General features: G+C 35.8%; 1 protein-coding gene across 5 annotated transcripts in view; it reads left to right on the forward strand.

The window, feature by feature from the left end:
* Positions 1 to 25,048, forward strand: part of nfib (nuclear factor I B) — a 167,846-nt gene that overhangs the window by 91,787 nt on the left and 51,011 nt on the right. For all 5 annotated transcript variants that reach the window (XM_012956639.3, XM_012955458.3, XM_012957039.3 and 2 more), the window contains 4 exon segments: positions 2,017 to 2,070; positions 6,641 to 6,709; positions 9,875 to 9,995; positions 10,426 to 10,544. In XM_012956639.3, the coding sequence (XP_012812093.1) occupies positions 2,017 to 2,070; positions 6,641 to 6,709; positions 9,875 to 9,995; positions 10,426 to 10,544 (363 nt within the window).

Here is a 25,048-nt window from a genome sequence, read left to right on the forward strand (position 1 = left end):
TCAGTCTTGAATAAACACACTCTTACAGTACATGTGGTTATGATAAAGGTCATTAAAATCTATAAGTAAAAGTAATTTAAGGTTACTTTTAACTATCAACTAATTTGTGCAATATGTAAGAATGGATTTTATCTAACATAGCTTAGAACTTTTTTTGTATGTATTTAGAAAATATGTTTTCTACACATTTTAGTTTACCACCTGCTTTAAGCAAAGAGCACATTGGTGCGTTATTACCAGAATTGCAACCTGGTTTATAGACTGCAAATTGGAAAAACAAAGGTGATATAATGAGTATGTATACATTTAATTAGGATATTGTAAACAAGTCTATGTGACCACTGGTCTGTTATTAGTTTGCTTTATTTATCTGTCTGTTTTACAGTAGCCTCTAAAAAATGTGCTGATATATAAATGCACTACAATAATAATTAGAAAAAAGACCTACACTTATCAATATGTCTTAATAAGCTTAATTTAAAAGCAGATGTCCATCCTCTCTAGCCATAGAAGATTTAGGCAGTACAATAGCATACAATTTGTACACAATTGTAGCATGTAAAAAGACACAAGAGCTTGTATGTTATTTTAAAATAATGCAAGCCACTTTTGCTGAGTATTAATTTTGCATTGAAGTGGTTAATCGCACATTGGCCCCCTTGCCCTCTCTTAATTTGCCACAAGGAAATCTGCATTCCTTATTTTTGTGCCACACAGACATCTGGAGAGAGTCTTTATTCCCTGGGAAAAATGGTAGGCAGTGCCAACTCCTGGGCGCATAGTCTCTGTCTAACTCACACTACTCAATTCTGTCCTTCTGGGCACTCCTATTCTGCAGCTGTTAAATCCAGCAATGAATGACTGCCCAGCATAGGCAGATGGTTTCCTCCCTTGTGCCCTTCCCTTAGCACGTACGCAGACACACATGCAGGCTCACTTCCACAGCTGACAGCTCTGTCATTCCATAAACTGGCAGGTGGAGATGCCCAGGCCACAAGGCAGCTTAGTCTCTGTATTCAAACCACAGATTAAGGATGCCCATCCCTGCCCAACCACTGCTGAGTAGACCAAGAAATCTGTTAATGTCAAAACATTCATATATCTGTGTTCAATAGTGATGTTATTGGAAAACTATAATTGGCTCCAAACCCTATTAACATTGGTAAACCAATCTTTTGTAGCTCCCACAGGAACGGGTATTGTATGGAACTAGATATTAGACATTTGGCTTTAATGTTGGAAACATTTTACATTATATAATTGTAGCAGGAATGTTAGCATGTAGGTTACATAGCATCCCCTATGTTTGGTTTCAATCTATGGTTCAACAGTTGGAGGGTTGACAAATGAGACATACCCTTTTAATGGAGCAAACAAATCATTCAATAAGTTCCTGACACCATGGCCACTAGCACTGGTGTTGTAGCTGTTTTTAGAAGCTCACTGAGTTAAGAATAGAAACACTTAGGATGTTTTTAATGAACTTCAGCAAAACAAACACCCTTATGCCTTCATGCATCTAGGGTACATATTTACTTCTGGTGCACCTGGAGTTTAGACAGCAAAGTTGGACTTTTCATTATATCATTCTGCTGCTGCTGCCTGAACTGATAAATCATACGGGCACTAAATATTTCAAAAAGGGTTTTATTGAAGCAGTAAACTTCTAGTGCTGTTCAAGACACTCAGAAACAGAATTTCAGAATTGTCAGCATGTCTTTAGTTCTCTCGCCATTCTTTTTCTTTTCTATGTTTTACTCCTTCTTTTTTAGATTCAATTAGAGGTTTGTATTGTGCTATGTGAAAGAGTAATTAATGTGAAAGTCTAATTATGCAAAGCTTCTTGCACAATGTAATCAACTCATCTGTACCTAGAAATCTATTCCGCACATTTGTCTAGTGAAACAAGGGAGCTTGCGTCTGTTCGTCTACTTTCGACAGTTCATCAGCATTGTAAAAAACTTTTAATGCTTGCAACACAAAAACACTTACCTTTCACTCTGATTTTCTTTACAGATCCTGGACAATCAGGAAGTCCAAGCCACAATGATCCTGCCAAGAATCCACCAGGTAAATATAACCCCCGGAAAATTTACATTCTAACAATGTCAGAGAACAAAGGTGCTACTGTGATAGCTTAAAAGTGTATAATTGGTCAGCAATCTGCTTTGCATAGGCAATGGGTATAATCAGCACAAGCAGTGATTATGTTACCTCTTTATTGTAGCAAATGCTTTAACTGCAACTTCATTAATATTCAGTTAATCTCTGCATATTCTGAAACAGGGCAAGAAGTGAAAGCTGTGTAGAACACAAATTAAAGTACTGATTCCTCTATACCACATATGTATTGATGAAACATAGATAGATAGATAGATAGATAGATAGATAGATAGAAGAATAGATATAGAATAGATTGATAGAGAGAAATACATTCTACAATGTATCATTTAGAGATAAACATGGAGTTTATAAACAAATGAATAGTTGCCAGTATGCAAAACAATGTGTGTAAAAGGACCAATAAGGAAAGTATAAGAAATATCAGAATATCATCGGATCCAGCTTGTGAGTATGTGGGAAGTGATAAACTTAAGGTGGCCATACACGCACCGATATTATCGTACGAAACCTCGTTTCGTACCATAATCGGTGCGTGTATGGCATGTCGGCGAGTCGACCGATATCGCAGGAAGCTGCCGATATCGGACGACTCGCCGATCGGACAAGTTTGAAAATTTTGATCGGGCGCCATAGAAGGCGCCTGACCAAAATTCTCCCTTCAGAGCTGAATCGGCAGAAGGAGGTAGAAATCCTATTGTTTCTACCTCCTTACCTGCCGATTCAGCCCTGAATGGTGTGTGGCGGATCTTACGATGTTTCGTGCGACCGATGGTCGTACGAAACATCCTCGGATCGCCACGTGTATGGCCACCTTTACAGGTTTCAGGAACAGTATCTTACAATGATACATTCTAGATAGTGTGACCAAAGGAAAGGATATCTAACTACCAGTAAGTCAGATATGCAAAAAAAAAAAAACCGATAATATAGATGCATCACATCTGGATATTGCCTAGGCTTTCTGATGCATTTCCCTCAAACTGATGCCCAGATTACCCCATCTGGAAATAATTGGCCAAGATCTAACTCCAGAACAACTCAAGATGTCTTGATTCTAGAGGATACAAGAGCATTCCTTGAGGTCAAAAAGAGAATTTAATTTCTTTTAGTGAGAGCTATGAAGTTCTCAAATTCTCTTGAAATTCTCTTCTTCAGGTAATTGTACTATTTTATCCAGAGACTGATTGATTGCCTTTTTGTCTGAAAGGATGTATTTCCTTCTGAGGAAAAATACGTGGCAAGCTCTTTTTGGATGTTAATTTGCTAATGTCTGTTTCTTGCAAATGGTGTAAGTTAAAAAAAGGTAGTAGATAGGGGTATTCTATTTCAGAAGACTCTTTTTCAAAAAGTCAGCTGAGCTAAGGTTAGAATGAAGGCTATAGGGTTAGTATCCATTCTACTGTCTTTAACAAAAGATATCAAAGAAGGGCAAGGGTTGTTTGCATGCAGAATTCACAATTATAATTTCTAGATGGTGACTTCAGGTGTCCTATGTCTTATTATTGGCCCAAATGTGAAAAAACAAGTAAAACCCAACAGATTTGTTTAAGCTTCTAAATGAACTTCTCAATTTTTTTAATATCCATAATAAACTGACCCACTTTTAATGATTAAAGGGCAAACCTCTTCCTTTTTATCGGAATGGTGGCCTGCCTTTCTGTTGCTTTCCTACCCCATTCATCATTCTTTTCTGCATGAGGGGTGGGATAATCACTGAAGCTAATTTACATAATTGTGCACGCAGGTGAGATATCTTGCATGCATGAATGTTAATAAGCTTATTAGAGTTCATTTGCAGGATCCCAGGTGATTCTGCTAATGCATTTCACACCAGGGTCTTATACAAGCACTAGAGAACACATCACTTACCACTCTTCCCTGCCATTAAAAATGTGAAAATTTGAGAATTACACATAGGAATAGTTGAATAGTCCCCATTTGTTTTGAACCTTTGGTGCTACCATTATCTCCAGCAGGCCACTGAATCAGCTGCAATTTGGCTGCTGTGAGTTCTAAACCAAAGGTTTACATACAAAAAGTCACTCATAGGAAGCTTTAATTAGTAAATATCCCAAATAAATAACAAGATACATTTCTCAGATTTTCAATTTTTGTGAGATTAAAGGACCTGGTCATTTATCGCAAACTTTATTTGTTTGCTTATTTCATTCCAAACGACACCATGAAGTTTGAACGGGCCATCAGAGGCAGTAGGCTTAAATGGCTTAATGTTTAAAAAATGTCTGGAAATATGTTTATTTTAGAGATGAAGAAATAGTAAGTGTAAGTGAAAGGAACAAAGGGAAACTGGTCTGTCTACTGATCCTTCTGTGTTTTGTAATAAACCAGCTTACTACTTCAAATGAGGCAGGCACACACTGAAATAAGAGTTTGAATAGAAAATAATTTTTAAATAAGTTCAGAACTAGTCTTTTCATCCTTGTTATCTATCAGTCCTAAATCTAAACCTCTTATAAGTGTGTAATTACAGCTTAGTCTGTTGTTGTTCCTATTAGTTTAGCAGACTATGAGCTTCTTTTAAAGAAAAGGTTTAATGGCTTATACTCAAATAATAGATTCAATTCAGCTCACACAGATCCTTCAGGAGTCACCATTATTTGCCTCTCTGCTCTTTCACCTGCAGCAACAACCTGGTCACCCACTCCCAGTATTTTTCACGCAAGGTGTAGCTTACCCCCTCCCCCCCCCCTTCGCATTGCAACGCACCCAAAATCTTCAGGGACAGGCAGGGTGCAATTTGGGGTGTGATCATAGGCTTAACTGGCATGGTCAGGGTTTGATCATGGGCATAATAGGCTTGGTCAAGGAGTGGCCAAAGAGCACATGGAAGTTAAATTGTATTGATTGGCATGTCTGATATGGAAGTTCATAAAACACCATGCCCTCTTACTTGCCAATATATATATATATATATATATATATATGTAACATGTCTAAATTAAAGAGTAAAGATAAAAAAAAAACTTTTACTCTAATTATTTATGTATTTGGAATGTTTGACATTTGATTATGTTGAATTCAGCATTCTGTTATTATAGACTCTTTATAGTTTTATTTTAAGGGGCTGATTTATCAAAATGTAAGATTAGTGTTTACCACAGAAAAACTCAACCACTTTCTATTCATTCCTATGGCAGTTTTAGAAATGTATTTATCAATGGCAGAAAGGAATGGGTGAGTTTTAATTTGGTAAACACACATTTTGATAAATCTGCCTCTTAAAGTATATTTTACATTCTTCATAGCAATGGAAGGATTCCTGGGCAGGTCTATATCTTCTGAAATGTACCATGTATATGTTTGTTGCAATTTTAAAACCATGCCAGTTTTACAGTCCATAATCTTGGGTGTTGGTGGGATGTTGCTTTATTGCAAATAGCATGCTGCTGCTAACATTTATTCTCTTCTTATGGTGCTTTATGGTAGAAAGCTCTGATTATGACCTGTTCAAGGCAACTAAGCAGCTTGATGCTACTTTTCTTTGCATGACAACAGCACTTGCCAGGGCTTGAAAAGTATTGTCTGTTGCATTATTTATACAAAACACTCCTTCACATAGATCATTAATAGCAATCACACCTCTAAATTAAATGTTATACTGATAAATGAAGATGGTGACATCAATAGTTATTCAAGTTATTCATACAAAATGTATCTACAAATAATTCTGATCTATAAAACCTATATTAATCCTATTTATACAAGTAGGTGTGTGTTTACTATGCCCAAAAGTATCAAATCCCTATTGTGTATACACTTTGTATCCTGTATAAATGATGTGTTCATTTCAACAGTAGTGGAGTTATATGGGCACTGACAAGCATTATTTACAGTAAAGATCCTGTTGCTGGAAAATGTCCTTTTAACATATGTACTAAGAAAAAATATTTTCCACATTTGCAAAATTGGTACATTCTTAAGGTGATCATACATGGGCAGATTTAAGCTGCCAATTTGGGTCCTTCAGACTGAATTGGCAGCTTATCTGTCCGTGTATGGGGCCCTCTGATAAGCCTTTCCAACCAATATCTGGCCTAAAATGTAAATCCAGAAGGTTTTTTCTTGTCGAGTCAAGGACCACATCTACTCGTCGGTATGGTCCTTGTATCCACTTTTTTGTAGCAAAATCATTGGGCCCTAGGGTCAAACTAATGCATTAGCACGATTTCTCCCACCCAAGGTTACAGAATTGCTCGGTTGGTGACCTCGCCAAATGAGCAAATCTTACCATGTATAAGTTAGCATATTGTCTAAATGTATTGTGTTCAGTCTGGTCAACACACATTGTTGGCTAAATTACACTAATTCAGTATTCCTGCAGGCTAACTCATTAGATTACAAAGGAAACAGAAGGGAAGTGTGGCCTCATCTACTTCCTCTAATCTAGTCCCCTCATGGCCCCCCCCTCTTGGTCCCAAAGAAATTAAAGTAGAACTTCATGGTACAATATTTAATATAATGCAAATTAGTAAATTGTTACCTGGTTTCTTTTTAGGGTACCTTGAAGACAGTTTTGTTAAATCTGGAGTCTTTAATGTCTCTGAACTTGTGCGAGTTTCTCGAAGTAAGTGAACACTACAGCTATGAAATCATACTCTGCATTTTATGAACCAAAAGCTTGTGTATGTGTATCTCTCCTTCTTCATTCTTAGATGATATCAACAAAAAAACAACAACTCTGCAGTCTCTTATAAGTCTATGATTTTATTTATACCAATCTTTCTGTCTTATCTATCAAAAGTAAAATTTGTATAGTACCATCATTAATATTAAATTTCAAAGTTTGTACAGTAAAACTGTCCTGCTTGCTATATAACATTATGCTATAATAGCAGTCTCCCAGTTTAAAGGTCATGCAAAGGTCCATCGTTATAATCTAGCGACACATTACTCTGAGTGTCCAGTTTTAAAGGCAACATGACATCATCTTTAGAAGGGGAAATTAGCTTTAGGCAATCTACACAGAATTCCTGTAGATAAGTTAGCGTAAAAAAACATGATGTAAAGGAAAAACAAAACAGAAAACCCCTCCATGTATGTGCACTTAACAACTACGCACTGTCTGGAACAATATAGTTGGAAAAAGCTGTATAACTTTTGTTAAACAGGAAATAGAACACTTTTCTAAAATGTCCCCAAATAAAGCTTGAACTGCAATGGAGACCTTTCTTCATTTCATTTGCTCTTCAAAGAAACCACTTTTAAAGGAGACATGTCCTATAAAAATTAAGAATGTACCAGTGAATTATACTCCTCTAGATATAGAAGGAATGTGCTTAAAAAAGTTGTATTTCAGATCGATTTATTGAGAACTTCCACCAAAACCCCACTAGTCCCGCCCATCAGTTCCACTTCCTGCTGGCTGAATTCTCTGGATGAGCTGGGGAGCCGGCGGCTCTCCATACACTGCACTAGAAGATACGAACCAATCAGCAGCTAGGCTGACCTGATAGGGAACTGAAGCCTGTCTTTGCTTGTGTGAGTGCAGGGCTGTGATTGGCTCTCCTCCTCCTACTATGCTTCTGGCAGGAACCGTTAGGACACACCCACTCTCCATTTCAAACTCGGACAGAGAACTGATAGGATCTATAGGGAGCTCCAATAAAGGGGCCATTTTTACAGATTGGATTAATTTTAAACCAGCAGCGTATATTATTCATAATTGCCTACAATATTAGGGTTTTCCCATTTATCCAATATGTCTCCTTTAATAGTTAGTATGGTTATCAAAATCATTGATTACACAGCTAACATTAAAGCTTTTAAAGATTGTGGTTAATGTGACTTCTTATTAGTATGCTTCAAGCCAGAAAAGACTGTGCAATAACAGCCAATAGAATTCACACATTCACCCCTAGCCAGGAGAGTTCTTGAGGTAGATAAAGTTGAATAATACAGAAGCCACTTCAGATTGTCCATTCTCTTAGTTCAAATGAAAGCCCCTTTTCTTATCAGGGTGATTTGTTTTCTTTTGGTTACTGCCAGCCAATTTAACTTGCAGCAGCCATGTGCTTTCTTATAAGGGTGTATCTCTTTCCCATAGTTGGTATGAGAATATAGCTTTTAGACTGAGAGTACTAAGACTCCACCTCTCACCTACTTCTGTCCTTTTCGTGACAGCTGAATAAATATACTGTATTCTAATTTAATGGAACTCCACTATGAGGCTGATGCCCTTGAAATAGCACATAAAGACCTTTGTTGAAGTGACAATTAACAGATACTACTTTTTTTTACTCCATGATCTATGAAGGATGCATACAAACATTCAGAGAGCAACCTGCTGAAAAAATCTCATGATCATTAAAATTAGAAGTTGAGCTAATTTTACGTGTAATAGAAAATATATAATATAAAACCTCTTATTTTTAATATACTAAAGCAACTCTATTGCAGCTGATGACGCATTGTCACCGCAGATCACAAATTCATAAGTTTTTTTGATTTTGCCAATTACAGAATTATGCAGCATTTGCCATTTTGGGCCAGATTCAATTCTTTGAGAAAACATTATTTAATGGTTTCATACATGATAATATAGGGCGAGAAGCAATTTGAGGAGGAAAGATTTTCTCATTGAATTGCATCTGGCTCTATGGTGAATTCTGGGATTGAAGGAGATACATTTTTCTCAAATTAAATCTAGCCAAAGTCTGAAAACTACAGAGCTAGAGGAGTTGAATTTACTATTTTAAATATCTTTCTTCTGAACCAAAGAACTTAGCTTAAAATGCTGTAAGGAACTATAGATTCAAAAAATCACACAGTCTTTCTTGATATATATGTAATTACATAAATACACAATAAAATATATAAATATGCTTGCACACTTTGGGCCAATTTAGTGAGAAAACACTATTGAAGCCTATGGCGAAAAAACTGGAGCTAAATTAGGCTAAAAGATTTCCTTCCTCGAATATAACATCATCCATGAGTTTTCATGTGATAATCTATAAGATAACTTAATCGCTGAATTAAGTTATCGCTGAATTGAGTCAAGCCCTTTGAAAATGTTATTAATCGATTGACTCATCCTGGCATTTAGCAGGCTATCTGTGATTTGCATTATTTCTTTTTTGCAAGGCCTGGTTGTAACATGTTGGGGCAGATAAAAATATAAAAAGAGAAATAGTCTTGAAATAGTCTTGAATTATCTGTTACATTTTTCTCACCTTTTTACTGTTTTTTTCTCACATTTTATATTACTTGCACTAACTTTATAGGTGTCATCAGGCAATAGAAATGTTTGTTATGAGTTGCACAAGGTTGTAATAGAATTTTTCAGCATTGCAACTTGAGAATTTTCCAGAACTTTTAAAAATTCTCAAGTAAGTCAAGTTACAAAGATATTTTCTTTTAAAGCCAATGCGAATGTGCCCATTGGTTTGACTGGATCGTGGGACCTGTTAGCTACTATAATGTTTTGACAAATGCTGGCGAGAAGATGTTAGATGATTTTAAAAATAGCAAAATAAATCTTGACCTGTGGGAGAACTTTTTTTTTCTGTTGATACTGAGATTGGGAAAGATGTTGACTATTAATATACCTGCCCTGTTGTTTTTTAATGTTACATATAGATGGGAGTACAAATCTGGTTTTCCCAGATGCTAAGATTCAGCGTGTGTAATTTGGAATATGTTCTATAATATACTATGGAATTCTTTATATTATATGATAGATACAATATTTTTTTTTTCCTAAATTAAATTTGACTTCTTCTTATTTTAGCACCCATAACACAGGGTTCTGGAGTGAATTTCCCAATTGGAGAGCCACTAAGCCAGCCATACTACCATGATATGAACTCAACAGTTAGCTTACAGAGGTCATTGTCCTCTCCACCGAGCAGGTAAGAAAGTCTAGGGTAGTTTTTGGATTACTGAAGAGTAGCTTAATGTATATACATGTCAATAAATTGTAATCAGCACAGTCACTTCACATATTTCATAAATGCCAAATTCCAAGTGCCCTTCTGTTCATTTTCAATCCATTTGCAGTTTTTTTTATATATTCCCCTAAATCCCTCTGATGGGCACTTTAGTGATTCATAAGCAATGTAGTACAGTAGCACAGTCTTCCCAGGCTATCCTAGCCCAGAACAACCTGCGATTGATTGTCCTTCATCCTCCTATCAGGCCACGTTTGCAATACTTTTACTAATATTTTATTGCAAAACTGTGATTTTCTTGGTATAAATTATTCATGACATGTGCATTGCTTTATTCCTCAGGGCCTGTTGTTCAGTGGGTTAATTAAAGTTTTTTCCTTAATCATCATAGCAAACGACCCAAGACCATTTCTATAGATGAGAACATGGAACCAAGCCCAACAGGGGATTTTTACCCTTCTCCAAACTCACCAGCAGCGGGAAGTAGGACATGGCATGACCGAGATCAAGGTAAAATGGGATAATCACCTCTCTTTTCATATTTTACCGTTCTACTAATTACCCTTTACTGTGTTTCAAATTTGGCTCATTTGAGATCTTAATTCATCTTTTAGAAAATTTCTTCTTCTGATACCTTACATTTTGCTCTATGCATTTATGCTTTACTTTCTTTAATATTAACCTTTAAACAAAATACTTGATCCATAGATTTTCTACAGTTTTTCTATATCTTTTTTTCATAATAAAATCATATTTTATAGGGATAAACTATAAGCCTCTTAACTGAATTTTGTAAAATGTAGACATGTATTTAGAATTTATTTTTTAATGACCTGAGACCTGTTATACATTTAATAGTTGGCTGAGTAATGTGACCTATGCTACTACAAGTCTAGAGAGCCTTTAGAAAGTGTATTTATATTATAGGTTCTTTAATAAATGCTGTTTATACATCAGGCACTTATGTATTTAAGAGATAAAACATGACTTAAACGAAACAGTGTTTTTTTTGCAAATATTTTCTTGCCTGAATGAGCACCTAAATAATACTATTTCTCTCTTCTACACTTAACAAGTAATTTTGCCTCAGGATTGCTGACACTTCACACTTGCTAGTCATTCATGTTCCCTAATAATTATCTGACAAAAGATCTTATTTTATAAAGCTCATAAACATTTTTCCTTTATAAGATAGTTTGTAGCTAAGAAAAACAACTTCCAGAAATGCAAACTCTTTATGGTATTAAAGACACTATTAAAGTAATCTTTTGACTTTAATAGATTTCACTCTTCTTGCTGTCATTGTATCTTCCACTTTTGCCTTGTAATAGCCATAGTCAAGACATGCTCAGAGTACTTTTCATTTGAAATTATTTTTCTCATACTTCCAAAAGGATTAGCTCACTTATCTAGGTGTATTGCAGAAAAGCTGTATGAGTAGCTGTATGTACTCTTTTTTTAAAGGGGTACTATTATTATAATGATAGTTTCAGTACAAAAACATTTCTAAACATTCTGGAAACAATGTAATTTTATTAACCATGTGCAATAATAATTTAATAATTTTGTTAGAGAAGGAACCTAGAGCAGGCTAGCTTACGTATTACTCCTTTGTGAGCTAGGGGAACCCTTTCCAGCACCAGTCTTTAACTATGTTTCCGGAGCTCTGGCACCTTCTGTAGTAGTACCAGCAAAGGACTACACGACTTGTGGTACAAGAAAAGGTCAAAACCATAGTAGAGGAACAAGCCAAAGGTCAGGGCAAACAGAAAGTATAAAAAAACCAAGTCAGAGGACCAATAAAACATAAAGAGCTTAAACAGGAGCAGGTAAAAATTAAGCCAGCTTGGGCAAGGGCACACTCATGAAGAGGGGCTTAAACCAAAATGGGTGCCAAAATGACATGGATGGAGAGAAAGAACATACCAGCATCAAAACATGCATGCGCCGGGTGATATGTCTCCTACTAGCTTAGTGTTCTTCGTCAACTAAATAGGTAGTAGGAAACATTGTTGTACACTGAGGTACAGTGTTTGCAGGATGTCAGTGTGGATGTTACATGGTCTTGCCTGGAAGCACACCATAGGCCTACAGCTAACAGCTGAAAATTGCACTATGCCCAGTTTAACTAACTAAGTCCTGGACTTTAATACATTGTATAGAACCACTGTAGGTGGCTTTATCACCCTGTGGTCTTGCCAAATGTAATTAGCATGGCATTGGACCTAAGCCCCTCTTAATGGACATCCTTTCTATAATACTGTTTCTTCTGTGCAAAGCTCATTTTATAGTTGCAGTTTGTACTTGGTTTGCCAAAAAATGTCAGCCCTATCCCCCACAAAACACATATATACTGTTAAAATTATAAGGGCTATAACACACAAGCAGTTGCTCTTGTTTTTTCTTACGTGGAGCTTTCATGCATTCCACTGCAAGGGAACACGTGAGTTAACAGAGCCCTGTATTTCTGACTGTACTCACTGTGCTGCACGTAAGTGCTGAACACTGGTGGAACACAACATGATGAGGGGCGTTCAGCACTTACCTGCCACACGGTTACTACAATTGGAAATACAGGGTTCTTTTAACTCATGTATTCCCAGTGGAATCTTGTTTGTAAGAGCTTAAAATTTGAATTCTAATAGAGCTGATATTATTCACATTTATATAAAAACTGTGAAACTTAAATAAAACTGCATGTGTGTGAGCATTTTTAAAGGTGTAATTAGTTAAGTAGTTAGTTTGAAAGTTGTTAGGAATAACATCTATTATTGGAATTCTACAACTGGCATCTTTACTATCTAAAAGAATACAGTATTCTCCTAAAATGATTATTTTTGTATAGTATGTTAGTACTTAAGGCTTATTGCTTTTAAAGATCAATTAAAATGGATTCAAATGCTATTTGTACAATCACTCTGTCTCTTTGGAATGAGGGAGAAAAGGCTTTTTAAATATTTAACATAAGTTGTTTTTGGCAAAATCCATGTAAAAAAATGAGAAAAATGTTAATAAAAAATAACTTTACCTCTTTATTTGTTTTGGTTGAGGAATTCAAGGCTGTTCAAGGGCAGAATTATTTTGCAGTACAGGTATCGGACCCCTTATCCGGAAACCCGTTATCCAGAAAGCTCCGAATTACGGAATGCCCGTCTCCCATAGACTCCATTTTAATCAAATAATTCAGAATTTTAAAACTGATTTCCTTTTTCTATGTAGAAATAAAACAGAACCTTGTAATTTATTCCAACTAAGATATAATTAATCCTTATTGGATGCAAAACAATCCTATTGGGTTTAATTAATGTTTTATTGATTTTTTAGTAGACTTAAGGTATGGAGATCCAAATTACGGAAAGACCCCTTATGCGGAATACCCTTGGTCCCGAGCATTCTGGATAATGGGTCCTATACCTGTACTAGTTATTTTAATAAATGACAAGGTACTCACAAAATATAGAACAGAAAAATACCACATGCTATAGGACGGTTACTATATGCATAAAGTCAGATTATATATTAGAGGGTATATTTCTCTTTATATTAACTTTACATAGGTTATAGTTAGATGGACTGAGAGGGTTCAGTTTTATTGTTTTTGCTATTCTACATTGTTCATTTGCTAATTCTTCATTTCAGCTCTTCTTCTATTGATCTTTCAAACTGCTTCCTGGACTAGTAACCTCATAGCAATTGAAATTCCAGGCTTGAGGGTTGCAGAACAAAATATTGAAATATTTAAAAAAAAACACAAAAAAGTTCTAACTAATTGGAAATTATCTTAAGAATTATCTTAAGAATTCTCCTATCTATATGGTACTGGCTAAAACACCCTCTATAGAAAGTATCATAATAACATTTATTTTTCACATAAGATGAAAGGCAACATAAATGTTACTATTGTACCTCTGTATTACACTGTGCAGTAGTGTTAAAATCCTTGCTTTCCTTACTGCTATATAGTGGAGAAAATATTGGCAAACTAGAAACCATTATCACATTCATACTTTTTTAGAATTTTGGCCTGAACATGAACTCTGAGTCACTAGAGAAAATCCAATTATTAATAACAATAGCACTATTTTATACGCAAAAGTATCATTGCTCTTAGAGCAGATTTTTGTTGCTCCTTCCACAGGATTACTTCATCTTGTCTTTTTATTAAACACAACATTTTTAAAATGATTTATATGCATACTAAAGTATTGGCAGAAGGGCACTGTTGCAATTCCAGTAGTAGTAGAACTAGAGAGATTTCATGAAGAATAATGGGGGATGTAATAAAAATCATAAACAGAAAAAATGCACTCAAATAAGACAAAAAATTTGCATTTCACAAGTGGTCGCTAAACAGTTTCCACATTTGAAAAGCCCATATTAAATTTGCGCAAAGGCAGATTTGTTCGCACAGAGGCATGTGCCCCCTTAAAGGACAAGGAAAGGCAAAGTCACTTGGGGGTGCCAAAATGTTAGGCACCCCCAAGTGACTTTAATCGCTTACCTTGTACCCCGGGGTACCTGTAGCACAGCGCTTCCTCTTTTCTGCTTTGTTAAGCTGCGACTATACAATAGGCCGAAAAGCCGACTTCTCTGTTAAAGTTCGGCTTTTCACTCTGCTGCGCATGCGCGCGCACCTGTACCAGGAAGAAGGAAGAGCTGCAGGTACCCCGTACAGGGGCACCAGCCCGGTGTAAAAGGTAGGCGATTAAAGTCACTTGGGGGTGCCTAACATTTTGGCACCCCCAAGTGACTTTACCTTTCATTCTCCTTTAAGAATCTTAAAGCTGATCCTGATATGTCTAGCTTTAGGGTAACATTCATCCTAAGAAGCTTGTGCATTTAATCCATTTTACGATGTACAGTTCTAAAAGATTAGTAAAAATTGTATTCATAATTCATAAAGTTAAGGCTTTCAAGGTTGCCTATTCCCTAAGAATGAAGTCAGAAGGCAATTGGCAATTCCCGTAATTTGTTACTTTGGTCTTCAAACCATATTTGTAACCATAAACATGCATCTCTCCAGTCTACACCCAGTATATTTACTAAGCCACTGGGTCTGGTTTAAGAACAAAGGTGCTAAATTGTGCAGTTAATAGTGCCAACCAATCACATCTTTGCTTTAATTTTTTTAACTTGTACAGGTAATAGACTGTTCAAAGCTAATTGCTAATTGGTTCCTATTGCCAACTACACTGTAGCTCCTATGTTCCTAAATTAGCCCTAGAGGGCATTGATTGCGAAATGGTAGGCACTTACTGGTGCTGAAATTTTTTTCCGTTCCACCCCTTTCATCATGAATGCCTAAAGTTTGTTATTTTTTTATTCAGTTTAGTATTTTCTTTTTCTGCAAAAGTATACATTGATTTACAGTATAAAAGTGAAGAAATATTAAAATGCAGGAGAAGTAGAAGTAGTTGTAGTATCATTACTACTTGCTGGAAAAAACACAAAGATATCATGAGGTTAATTATTAATATTATTGTGGAGTGCAAAGGGCCATGCTAATGCATGATTTCAGTATAAAGGAAGGTGAGATATAAGTCTTCACCCCAAATTGTGTTTATTTGGAACTAAAAATATTTTGTCACAGTGACCAGATACTAGATCTACTACTGTCACATGTTAAAATTCTAATTTGATCTGCTTTTATATGTCAATACTCTGTGAGTTAGTAAATGCTATCTGGCTCAGGAGTGAAGCCTTTGTAGTTTTGATTTGAAATACTATTTTTGGGATGCCATTTATCAATATCCCAGCTGCACAGCCAACTACAAAATCAATAAAGGGAATTTGCTTCAGAGTTAAGTGGTTTGCGTTAATGAAATTATTCTGCATGGCCTCTGAAAGAACCTAAGACTAATAACTCTGAAAATTAGATACTTCACTGAAGACAATTTTAATGGGGTTATGATACCATCTTGAGCCTTCTGCAAAAAATAACTACCTGATGCATTTTCATGGGTGCATGAAAGGTGCACCATACAGATCTTCTATTGGTAAGGTGTTAACTCTGCAGGCTGGCATTAATAGCTCTCACATTGCAGTGAAGTGGTTAATTAAAAGTTTTCATGGAGTATTTCAGCTGTTCTCCAACACCTTCAATGCAATGTACTTATGTTGTGTTATTTTCAAAGGGCTCACTTAGAGATAGGATTGAAATTAAGCAAACATATCTTTTTTCATTCTGGCAGTTAATTACTCATGGTTGAAATGACATCATTCAACAACTGTTACGGGATCAAGTCCATATGCCTTGTCATATGGGCAAGCAACTATTTTAATCACAGCTTTAGATAGAACTGCACAGACTCATTATCTCTGGGGCACTTTTGGTTATGCATAAAGCAACAAAATACAGCACTTTGCTATTCATACATTGTAATGGCCAAGTTTCTGTTCCCATAAGTTACCTACCACTTTACTAGCATAAATTAGACAATTAATGCATTTTTTAAGTTGCTACACAAAAAATAGGGTCAACATTTGTCGTTATGCAATTTATGATGAAAATTCAGTGGAACATGCCAATACCTTCAACAGCTCCCTATGTCAAATATATTTCGTACAACTATTAAAATTGATTGTGCCTTTTACCTTTGTGTGCTTTGCAGATTTATACAATAGAAACTAATTAACTTCCCAGCATCCTTCTTATATCTGTCTGCCACTTCATTAATGATGATATTATGCATAATTATGCTAAGTTCAATTATAATCATGAATTATGCTAAATGCATTTACTACTTTGTGATGTACAATTGATGGGGTAGACCTAACAATTGGGTAGACCCCAATCAATGGGGTAGACCTAACAATGCAATATTAGGAACTTAACACCTAACACTATATATAACACCTGAAGGCTTTGCTTGAGCATATTACTTCTGAACAGCCCTGCATTCTTGCTGGAGCAGAGTTATATTGGTCGGGCTAATGTTGCATAGTTTAGGGAAGGGTCAACAAGACCATAGGGAATCACTATATGTAAATAATATGTGTTTGATGTACAAAGTAAATGGCTAACAAATCCACTGACTTCTTAACCATGATCCTTTTGGTACCATCTTAAAATGGTTGTAGGAGCAGAAAACCTTTTAAGCCCATTAGACCCTAGCACTATTATTACAAGGGAAATTTTCCCTTGGCATTTAATTACAGCTTGAAAGTTGTTTCCGATGGTAATATGTCTAGTCAAATGTGATCCATTCACATTGCTTTCCCTTGTGGATTATTTCACAGCACGTGTATTTCTCATGAGGCACAAGTATCTGTATCTACTGCACCTGATTTCCATTATTAAATAACACTTAACTGCATAAGAGTGATTTACTTCTGCTTACTCCAACATCACTTTCACAGCTTAAAGCACTAGTAATATTTTTAGTCATTGCCAATGCTAGACAAGTTAGCTAAGCTCTAGTGCTGCAAATCTGACCAACAAAGAAGAAGTAATCACAAACAATCACAAATGGGTTGTTCTTCATAATAATATGAATAAACCTTTTGAATTCCATTTGTTGTGCAATTCAATAATGTTAGTTTTAAACAAAGTAACTGTTTTGTCTGGTTGCATGGTCTCTCGTGGTTTATTTAAGATAAAATGTTGATTCTTTTGAAATAGTTTCTTCTAATCTTATCTCTAAGCCAAGTTTGAATAGTATAGTTTCCCTCTCAGAGCTACAGCCGAAATATGTTTATGGCTGCTATAAACATCCTGAATTTATATTTGCCTAGTGTTGTTTAGTGTAATACCCCTAGCAGTATAACTACATTAATGAAAGTATTCCACATGGTGGAAATCCTGACAAACTGACTTCACTGGAGAAAGTAGAATGCAGGATCAGCGATAAGAGAGAAATATACTACAGTAAACAATCCGCACATTTATATTTGTTAAGAAAAAGCTTAAAAAATCCCAAGGTCTTGATTTTCCCTTTCAACTGATATTCTTTCCAAACATTTTTCATTTGCACACAAGAAAACAATTTATTTTACCAGCATACACAACAGTGAAGAAAACAATTACTAGAAAGTACCATAATACATTTAAATACTACATATTTCTTTTTTTCTGTGGGCACAGCTATTTTATATTAGTCCAGTGTGGTTTGTTGCTAATGTCTAGTGGAATATGGCACATTTGTCCCTGTTATTACCTATAACCCTTTATATTTTTCTGCATCCTAAAATTAGATTGTACGTCCTGCACGAAAAGGGATTTGCAGGGACTAAAAGTTTATCTACGGTGCTGCTGAAAATGAGTTGTGCAGAACAAACCCATACATACACTGAACATCTGACAGATTTAAAGTCATTCTCAATCTAAAGCAAAATCTGAAACATTAGTCCATGCGGGATTTGTCAATTCGGGCCCATGCTTTTGACAACAGGATTCATAATCATGCATCTTCTGTGTTACTGTAACAAATGTCTGCCCTCACTCATTATCCATCTTCTCTCTGTTCAGCTTGATTATGTACAATAGATAATAGGGAAATCTGTTATGTGACATTTGGTGCTGTTGTCTCAAAATTTCATGTCTCGTGTCTAAATTTGCTAAGCCACTAATAACAGGCTATACAATAAAGCAAACATTCTGTTATGATAAGCTGCTGCACAACGGCCAAGTACTTACATCATATGGAATTCTTTGTATACCCTATATACATATATACATTAGTTTTTATTTTTGATTAATACATTTTATTTCCCAATAAAATCTATTTTGTAAACACTAAACCTACACTTCACTAAAACCTAACACTTTACAAAAAAGAGAAAAAGATGTATGTATTTTGTTGTTCACCTTATCATCATGACACCCTTCAGCTAGTGTTACGTGAGAGTGTACAATGTCTACATTACCCATTCCTATTTCTCTCGCAAGTAGCTAAAATAGTTATAAATGTACCGACTGTAAACCATGAGCAGTAACGCCACCAGCAGCATGACTAGTAATATCACCAGGAGAGAGAACTTTACTGCCAGTATCTGGCAGGTTCCTAGTGTTCATGAACTTTAATATCATTTCATCTTTTTTGATATTGGGGCAAGGCTCTAATGGGAGATGTTTTTGGGGGGTTTGCATAGCTTATTTTCTAAACTTTATCGCGAGTTGTCTCGTAGGGCAACACAAATTATAACTCCATTACTGAGCAGAGTGCAAAAGATAGAAGCAAACAATTGCCTACATTTCATGAAGTGTACTGTTTTATATAATACAACACAAAGCAATTTATGTCTAGGTATAATTTAATTCTGAGAAATAAAAAATAGTGAACTTTGTAATTATAATGCCCCTTCCACAGTATCATTGTTGCACTAGTAAGCTTTATGTTCTGGAATGTTTCCTATTACTATAACATAAGTAAAGTGAACAAATGTTTGTAAGTTTTAAGGAACCTAAGCAGGTGCCTGGAGAGAGCAGGTGTGGCTGTGGATGTCTGAACTTGCCCCATATCACTAGCTGACTGCCGTGATGTCCCAGTAACAGGTGGCTAGAGGCACTTGGCTGACCATGTGATGTTTGTCAAGGGAGCTTACAGGGATGGCTTGCTGCTGCAGGCATGGGAAGAAGGACTTTTTATTGCTTTGATGAGGAAATTGCCCAAACTCATGTCTCATTAGTGTTTCCTAAGGTCCTTTTGGAAGCGAACAACAGTTTAATTAAGAGCTCCCGTAAAACACGTTGCTGCACACTTTTTCCCCCTGTGGCATTTTAGCACATCAGAGTCCATCCGACTTGCCTCAGGCTGAGTCAAACAGATATACATCTGGCGTACCATTTGTGCAAGCTGTCGATACATACGCTGGGGCTCACACCAAGCTCCCTTCCGTCTTCCCTCCAGATACAGTTCCTTGTCGAGGGATCAGTTGGCCTGACTTTTTCATTATTTACATAAGTGAGATCACTTTGATGTGGTGCTGGGAAATTTATGGACCACCAAGGCCCAAGGATGTGCATACTATCCTAATAGTAATTTGAGCCTGTTATGTGGTTTGGATTGCAACTCCAAAATATATTCCTCTTGTCAGAAATTCAAAGGCCAGCCAGGCTTTAGAAATGAAAATATCTGTCTGCCAAAGTTAGCTTATGTTAGCTTATGTTTTCTTCTAAGTACAAAATCAGCTTTCACATGAAAACTGATCATTTCACTGACGTCTAATAACAAGCAGTCGAGAAAGTGAATGGGTGATAGGGCACATGACAGGGTTAGTATCCCTGCTTCCCAAACAACTACTGCTGCTAATAAGGCTCTACAGGTCAACTGTAAATATCTATGTTGTCTTCCTTTACAAATTGAACCGGTGACTGTTCATTTCCACAGCTCCATTAAATGAGTTTACTGCCAAAGTTAGAGGCAGCACATCTGCAGACCAGTGCCAGAATTGCTGATTTTGTATCCTACCCCTGCTGCCTTATAATCCACAATTATGTCCTTCAGACAGCCATTCATCCCAGTAGGGGACTTTCTTTTGGTATTCAGAGAGATTTTATTGCATAACTCCTTCACTGCCAGACATGCCTGCCTTTCATTGCATGGCATCAGCATCCCGCACTGGAAAAATTATGCAAAGGAACATAGATATAACTGTGTCCAAAACTTTTTCTATTTTTAAAGAGGGAAGCCAAAAAAGTTTTGTTCTTTGCTTTCTGACATATATCCTTATTATCAAATCCATCACTGTATTTTGCAATACACTACATCTGAGAGCAAATTTAAACCTACTGTCAAATTAAACAGACTTATGTGCTTGTCATCCAGGGTGCTGCAAGCTGTAATCCATAAACCATACCTGCCCCTGGGAATTGAACCTGGGTCTTGCTTTATATGTGGTGGGCTTACTATTTTGTACAAGAAAAGCATACAAGTTGTGTATATTTGTAGCAATTTAAAATGAGAGATAGTATTTTTAGAGAAGATTTTTTTTCACCTGAACATAAAGAAAGATATGAGTGCTTTCCCTTCTCAAAGGAACAGAAAGAAGACATATATTACTTGATTGTGCAGTACTGTCCATATTAAAACGCTAGGCTTGCAGCCATAGTTTGCAAAATATTTTTGCAATATTTTGCCCACAGCTGCTCTCATAATAACAAACTTCTGCAATGGTTGCCTTATACCTTCACAGTTGTGGATTATGATAAAAAGTAAATGTCACGCTAGTCAGGAGTAAATACTAATAAATATTCTACATTAATGTGGATAAATGCTATTATAAGAGACTCAGAAAGGTAAAATGGTAACTGGCAAGATATTTTTAGATTTACTTTAACTCATTATGTGTGTTTAGATACAAAGCATGAACATATAATGCTTTTCTCAGTCTGATAACACTTCTTTTTTTCTTAAAAGCTGTGCATGAGTAGCGAGTTTTGCTCCATTTGTCTTTTTTATACTGGAGTTAATTGCCACATTTTTCTCTGTGATTAGGAATGAAATTTGATCTTTTATATATTCTGTCTTTTGTGATGGCCTTCACGCAAGAGAATGAAGTAATTGTGTCTTGTGAAGGTATTCTGTTACTGACAGTCTCGTGACAGCTCAAGACGGACACAATATGGCATTCAGAGCCGATGTATGTAGGCCATTAGTACACTTGTCCATTTCTTCAGACAATAATGGTTAGATGTTTTACCAACAGTAGACAACACACCAGGAAAAGTTTGACAGCACTCAAGACAAATATTTGGGTAAACTTTCACTTTTTGTCCTATTGGCTTTTTTCCCCCAGCCCTGCTCTAGTGGCTACGAATTGTTTGTGTTCCTATTCACCACATATTAACCACTTCCATGAGAACTTCAAGTGATAAAGTTATTTTAAGGAAATACTTTCACAATTAAGCAAGTCCCGCATAATTTAAAAAAACAAAATCATCTATGGGAGCTACCAAAGTAACCTTTAAACCAATCAAGTAAATCAAGAGATTTAGAAAACATGTACAGTGTATGGAGATGCTACTGCCTGTAGGTCTAACATCTTACAGACATGAGAAATTGCTTTAGAAAGGAACAAACATACAATGTATAAAAGTACTTGAACAAAGTATTTATTGTAGAAAGGTTAAAAGCAGTACATATACCAAATGTCCCAAGGCACATTCACAATCAGTTTAATTTCTTATCTGAATTGAGTTATGAATGACATTTTGGGGGCTTTCTGCTCCCTTTCTCAAACCAGTCTCTGTGTTGATAAACAAGCAAAATCTCTCAGACCCACCTTTAAATTTGTTCGTACGAACACCCACCAGAAGCGACGTCATCAGTTACCATAGAGATGCGATACAACATGCGTCACATCCCTATAGATATATATTTGTTTTTTTAATAACCCTAGTAACTAATTTTAATCTACAAATCCCACTTGCCTCATTACAGCCTGACTTTCTATCACATGCTTGTCCTATGCTTTGTAGTGGTTCACTATTCCTAGATGAGAGCTTCATGCTTGAAAGGTATCACTGTGTAAGGTATCATGTTCTTGAATCAGAGATGTCTAGAAAATTAATAATGAAAAATCAATCCATATCAGCTTTTTCATTTTCATTTACCATTTTAACGTGATGCATCTTCATTAAGGTGCATAAGTAAGATAAATAAAATAAAATGAATAGGTCTGTAAAGCAGCTTTGTTATCCAAAAGTTGTCAGGTGCATAACAGGCTTTTCTGTTGAGTATATTATATTTTATATAATTTTTTAAATTATATTTATATTATTTTTAAACCTGAATTTGCCACTGAACTGACTAATTAACCCTGCAGAACAAAACTGCAAGATAATTATTAAAATAATAAAGCTTGACTATAACATGTATCAAGATTATTCCATAGGAAAAAAATATTGCAGAATCCAACGAAGTTAAAAAAAATTGGAACTGATAACTGAACAGCGCATAAGCCCAGTGCAGGAAGAGGTTAAACAAATGCAGACCACATTTTAGTAATGTATTTGGCTTATTTGGCTGTAAAAGGTGTAAAGTATAACCAGTGTCACATGTCAGATGCAGCGGTTGAATACAAGTTTATAGTGTAATTCTATGGATAATTACTCTGAAATAACATACTGACATTCTCTATATACTCTGCTCTGGGCAGCAATCCAGGTCTATGAGATAGCTAAAAAGTAAAAAACAAAGACAAGAACACACAACCCCTTAAACACTGCATTTAAGAGTTTTGCTTATTGCACACTAGCACTTTGAAAAAGGCTGAGGATTCAGCCAAAAAGTTTGTTCTCAAATAAATCATCTTTTGTATTTATAAGTCCTGGAAGTGTAGATTTCTACTGTGGTGTTGGTTTGCAGCTCATAATAGCATATTCTCTCCCACAGGCAACAATGCCCAAAATTACCCACTCTTTGAGATGAATGTAAATTATTAGTAATACACATCAATCTTGTTCGCTGGTAAAACGCATAATTGTGTCTTTTTTTTCTGAACACCCAGGTTGGGGCTGTAGTTATGTAGTACTGCTGGCTGGCAGACAGCATAGGCAGGATTTGGATGCAAGGGTTGGGGCAAAAACTGAGAAAACAGAATCGCATACTTACAGATACAAATGGCTAGACTTTTTCTTGTAGTTTGGTAAACAGGGTTGTGCACTTAAATCTTTCTAACCATATAATGTGTTCTTGTGGTCCAACATTAAAAGGCAGCATTATACAGTAGTCCAAAGTCCCAACACATCATTTGTCATTGAAAGTTACATGTTATTAAAATGAATATATATCCCTGATTAGTCATGCTCTTAATTGCCAGGGGAAAGATGAATGATGCCATGTGACTATTCTCTGTTGCTGAATCAAAATATCATGGCATGTGTGCTGAGTGGGAAGAGCATTTGACCATATACGTTGGTTGATAAGGGATAGTTATAGTGAAATATTTAGCATTTCTGGACATTGTGCACAATATTTCCCCCAACTAGAAGTTGGACTGTGCTCAAAATCTGAACTCAAATATCAATTGAATTATGTTATACAAGGCATAAAAGTTTGGCCAACTTCAATAATCCATAGCAATCAAAAATATATTTGCTTTCAAATAGGTAACCAGTAAAGGCTACCTTTAGGTTACTGCACCTGGGCAAATTATTTATTTATTATTTATGGACCCGTTATCCAGAATGCTAGGGACCAAGGGTATTCTGGATAAGGTATCTTTCTGTAATTTGGATCTCCATACATTAAGTTTACTAAAGAATCAATAAAACATTAATTAAACCCAATAGGATTGTTTTGCATCCACTAAGGATTATTTAAATCTTAGTTGGGATCAATTACAAGGTACTGTTTTATTACTACAGAGAAAAAAGAAATCAGTTTTAAATTTCTGAATTATTTGATTAAAAAAAAGTCTATGGCAGACGGGCATTCCATAATTCGTAGCTTTCTGGATAACGGGTTTCCGGATAAGGGATCCCAAGGGAAGCCATTTTTAAATGGTAATGTTAGTTTTTTCATTTTTTTCATTGATATTGTATTTGTGTTATTAAAACAATTAAAGGTTTCTTATAACCTTACTGCCTAAGTAAGTAACCATTTATTTCATATATTATTCTCCTGGATATTACATTTTTCTTCGATAATCAGTACCACCCTTATTCCGATCAGCTCAAAGGGATTCAGTCCTCAGCTACTTTGAGTGCCTCTAAATTGGTCAGCTGTTTAGTCATGTTCCATTACAGGACACATGTTACCTGTAAAACTCTTCTGATAAACTAACTAGTAGCAGGAAACTAATCAAAAATGAATTCCTCATTGGTTGATATTGACTTAAGCAGGTAAGTTTAGAAACCCTGTTAGTAAATAAGTCCTTAAGCCATCCAGATCGTATTTGCCTGGAAGTAGTAGAGCCCTCTTGGTTATGTTTAACTGCCTCAATATTTGTCTTCTCAGAGTCAATTTTAAGAGCAGAATTTTGAGGAAAGAAACAGGCAGCAATAATTAAGACTATACATGCTGAAATTTACCTTCTTGTTAAGAGAGTGGATCTGAAGCCCCTTTGACCAC

Source organism: Xenopus tropicalis, chromosome 1 (genome assembly GCF_000004195.4).
Source record: "Xenopus tropicalis strain Nigerian chromosome 1, UCB_Xtro_10.0, whole genome shotgun sequence".
Taxonomy (NCBI): Eukaryota; Metazoa; Chordata; class Amphibia; order Anura; family Pipidae; genus Xenopus; species Xenopus tropicalis.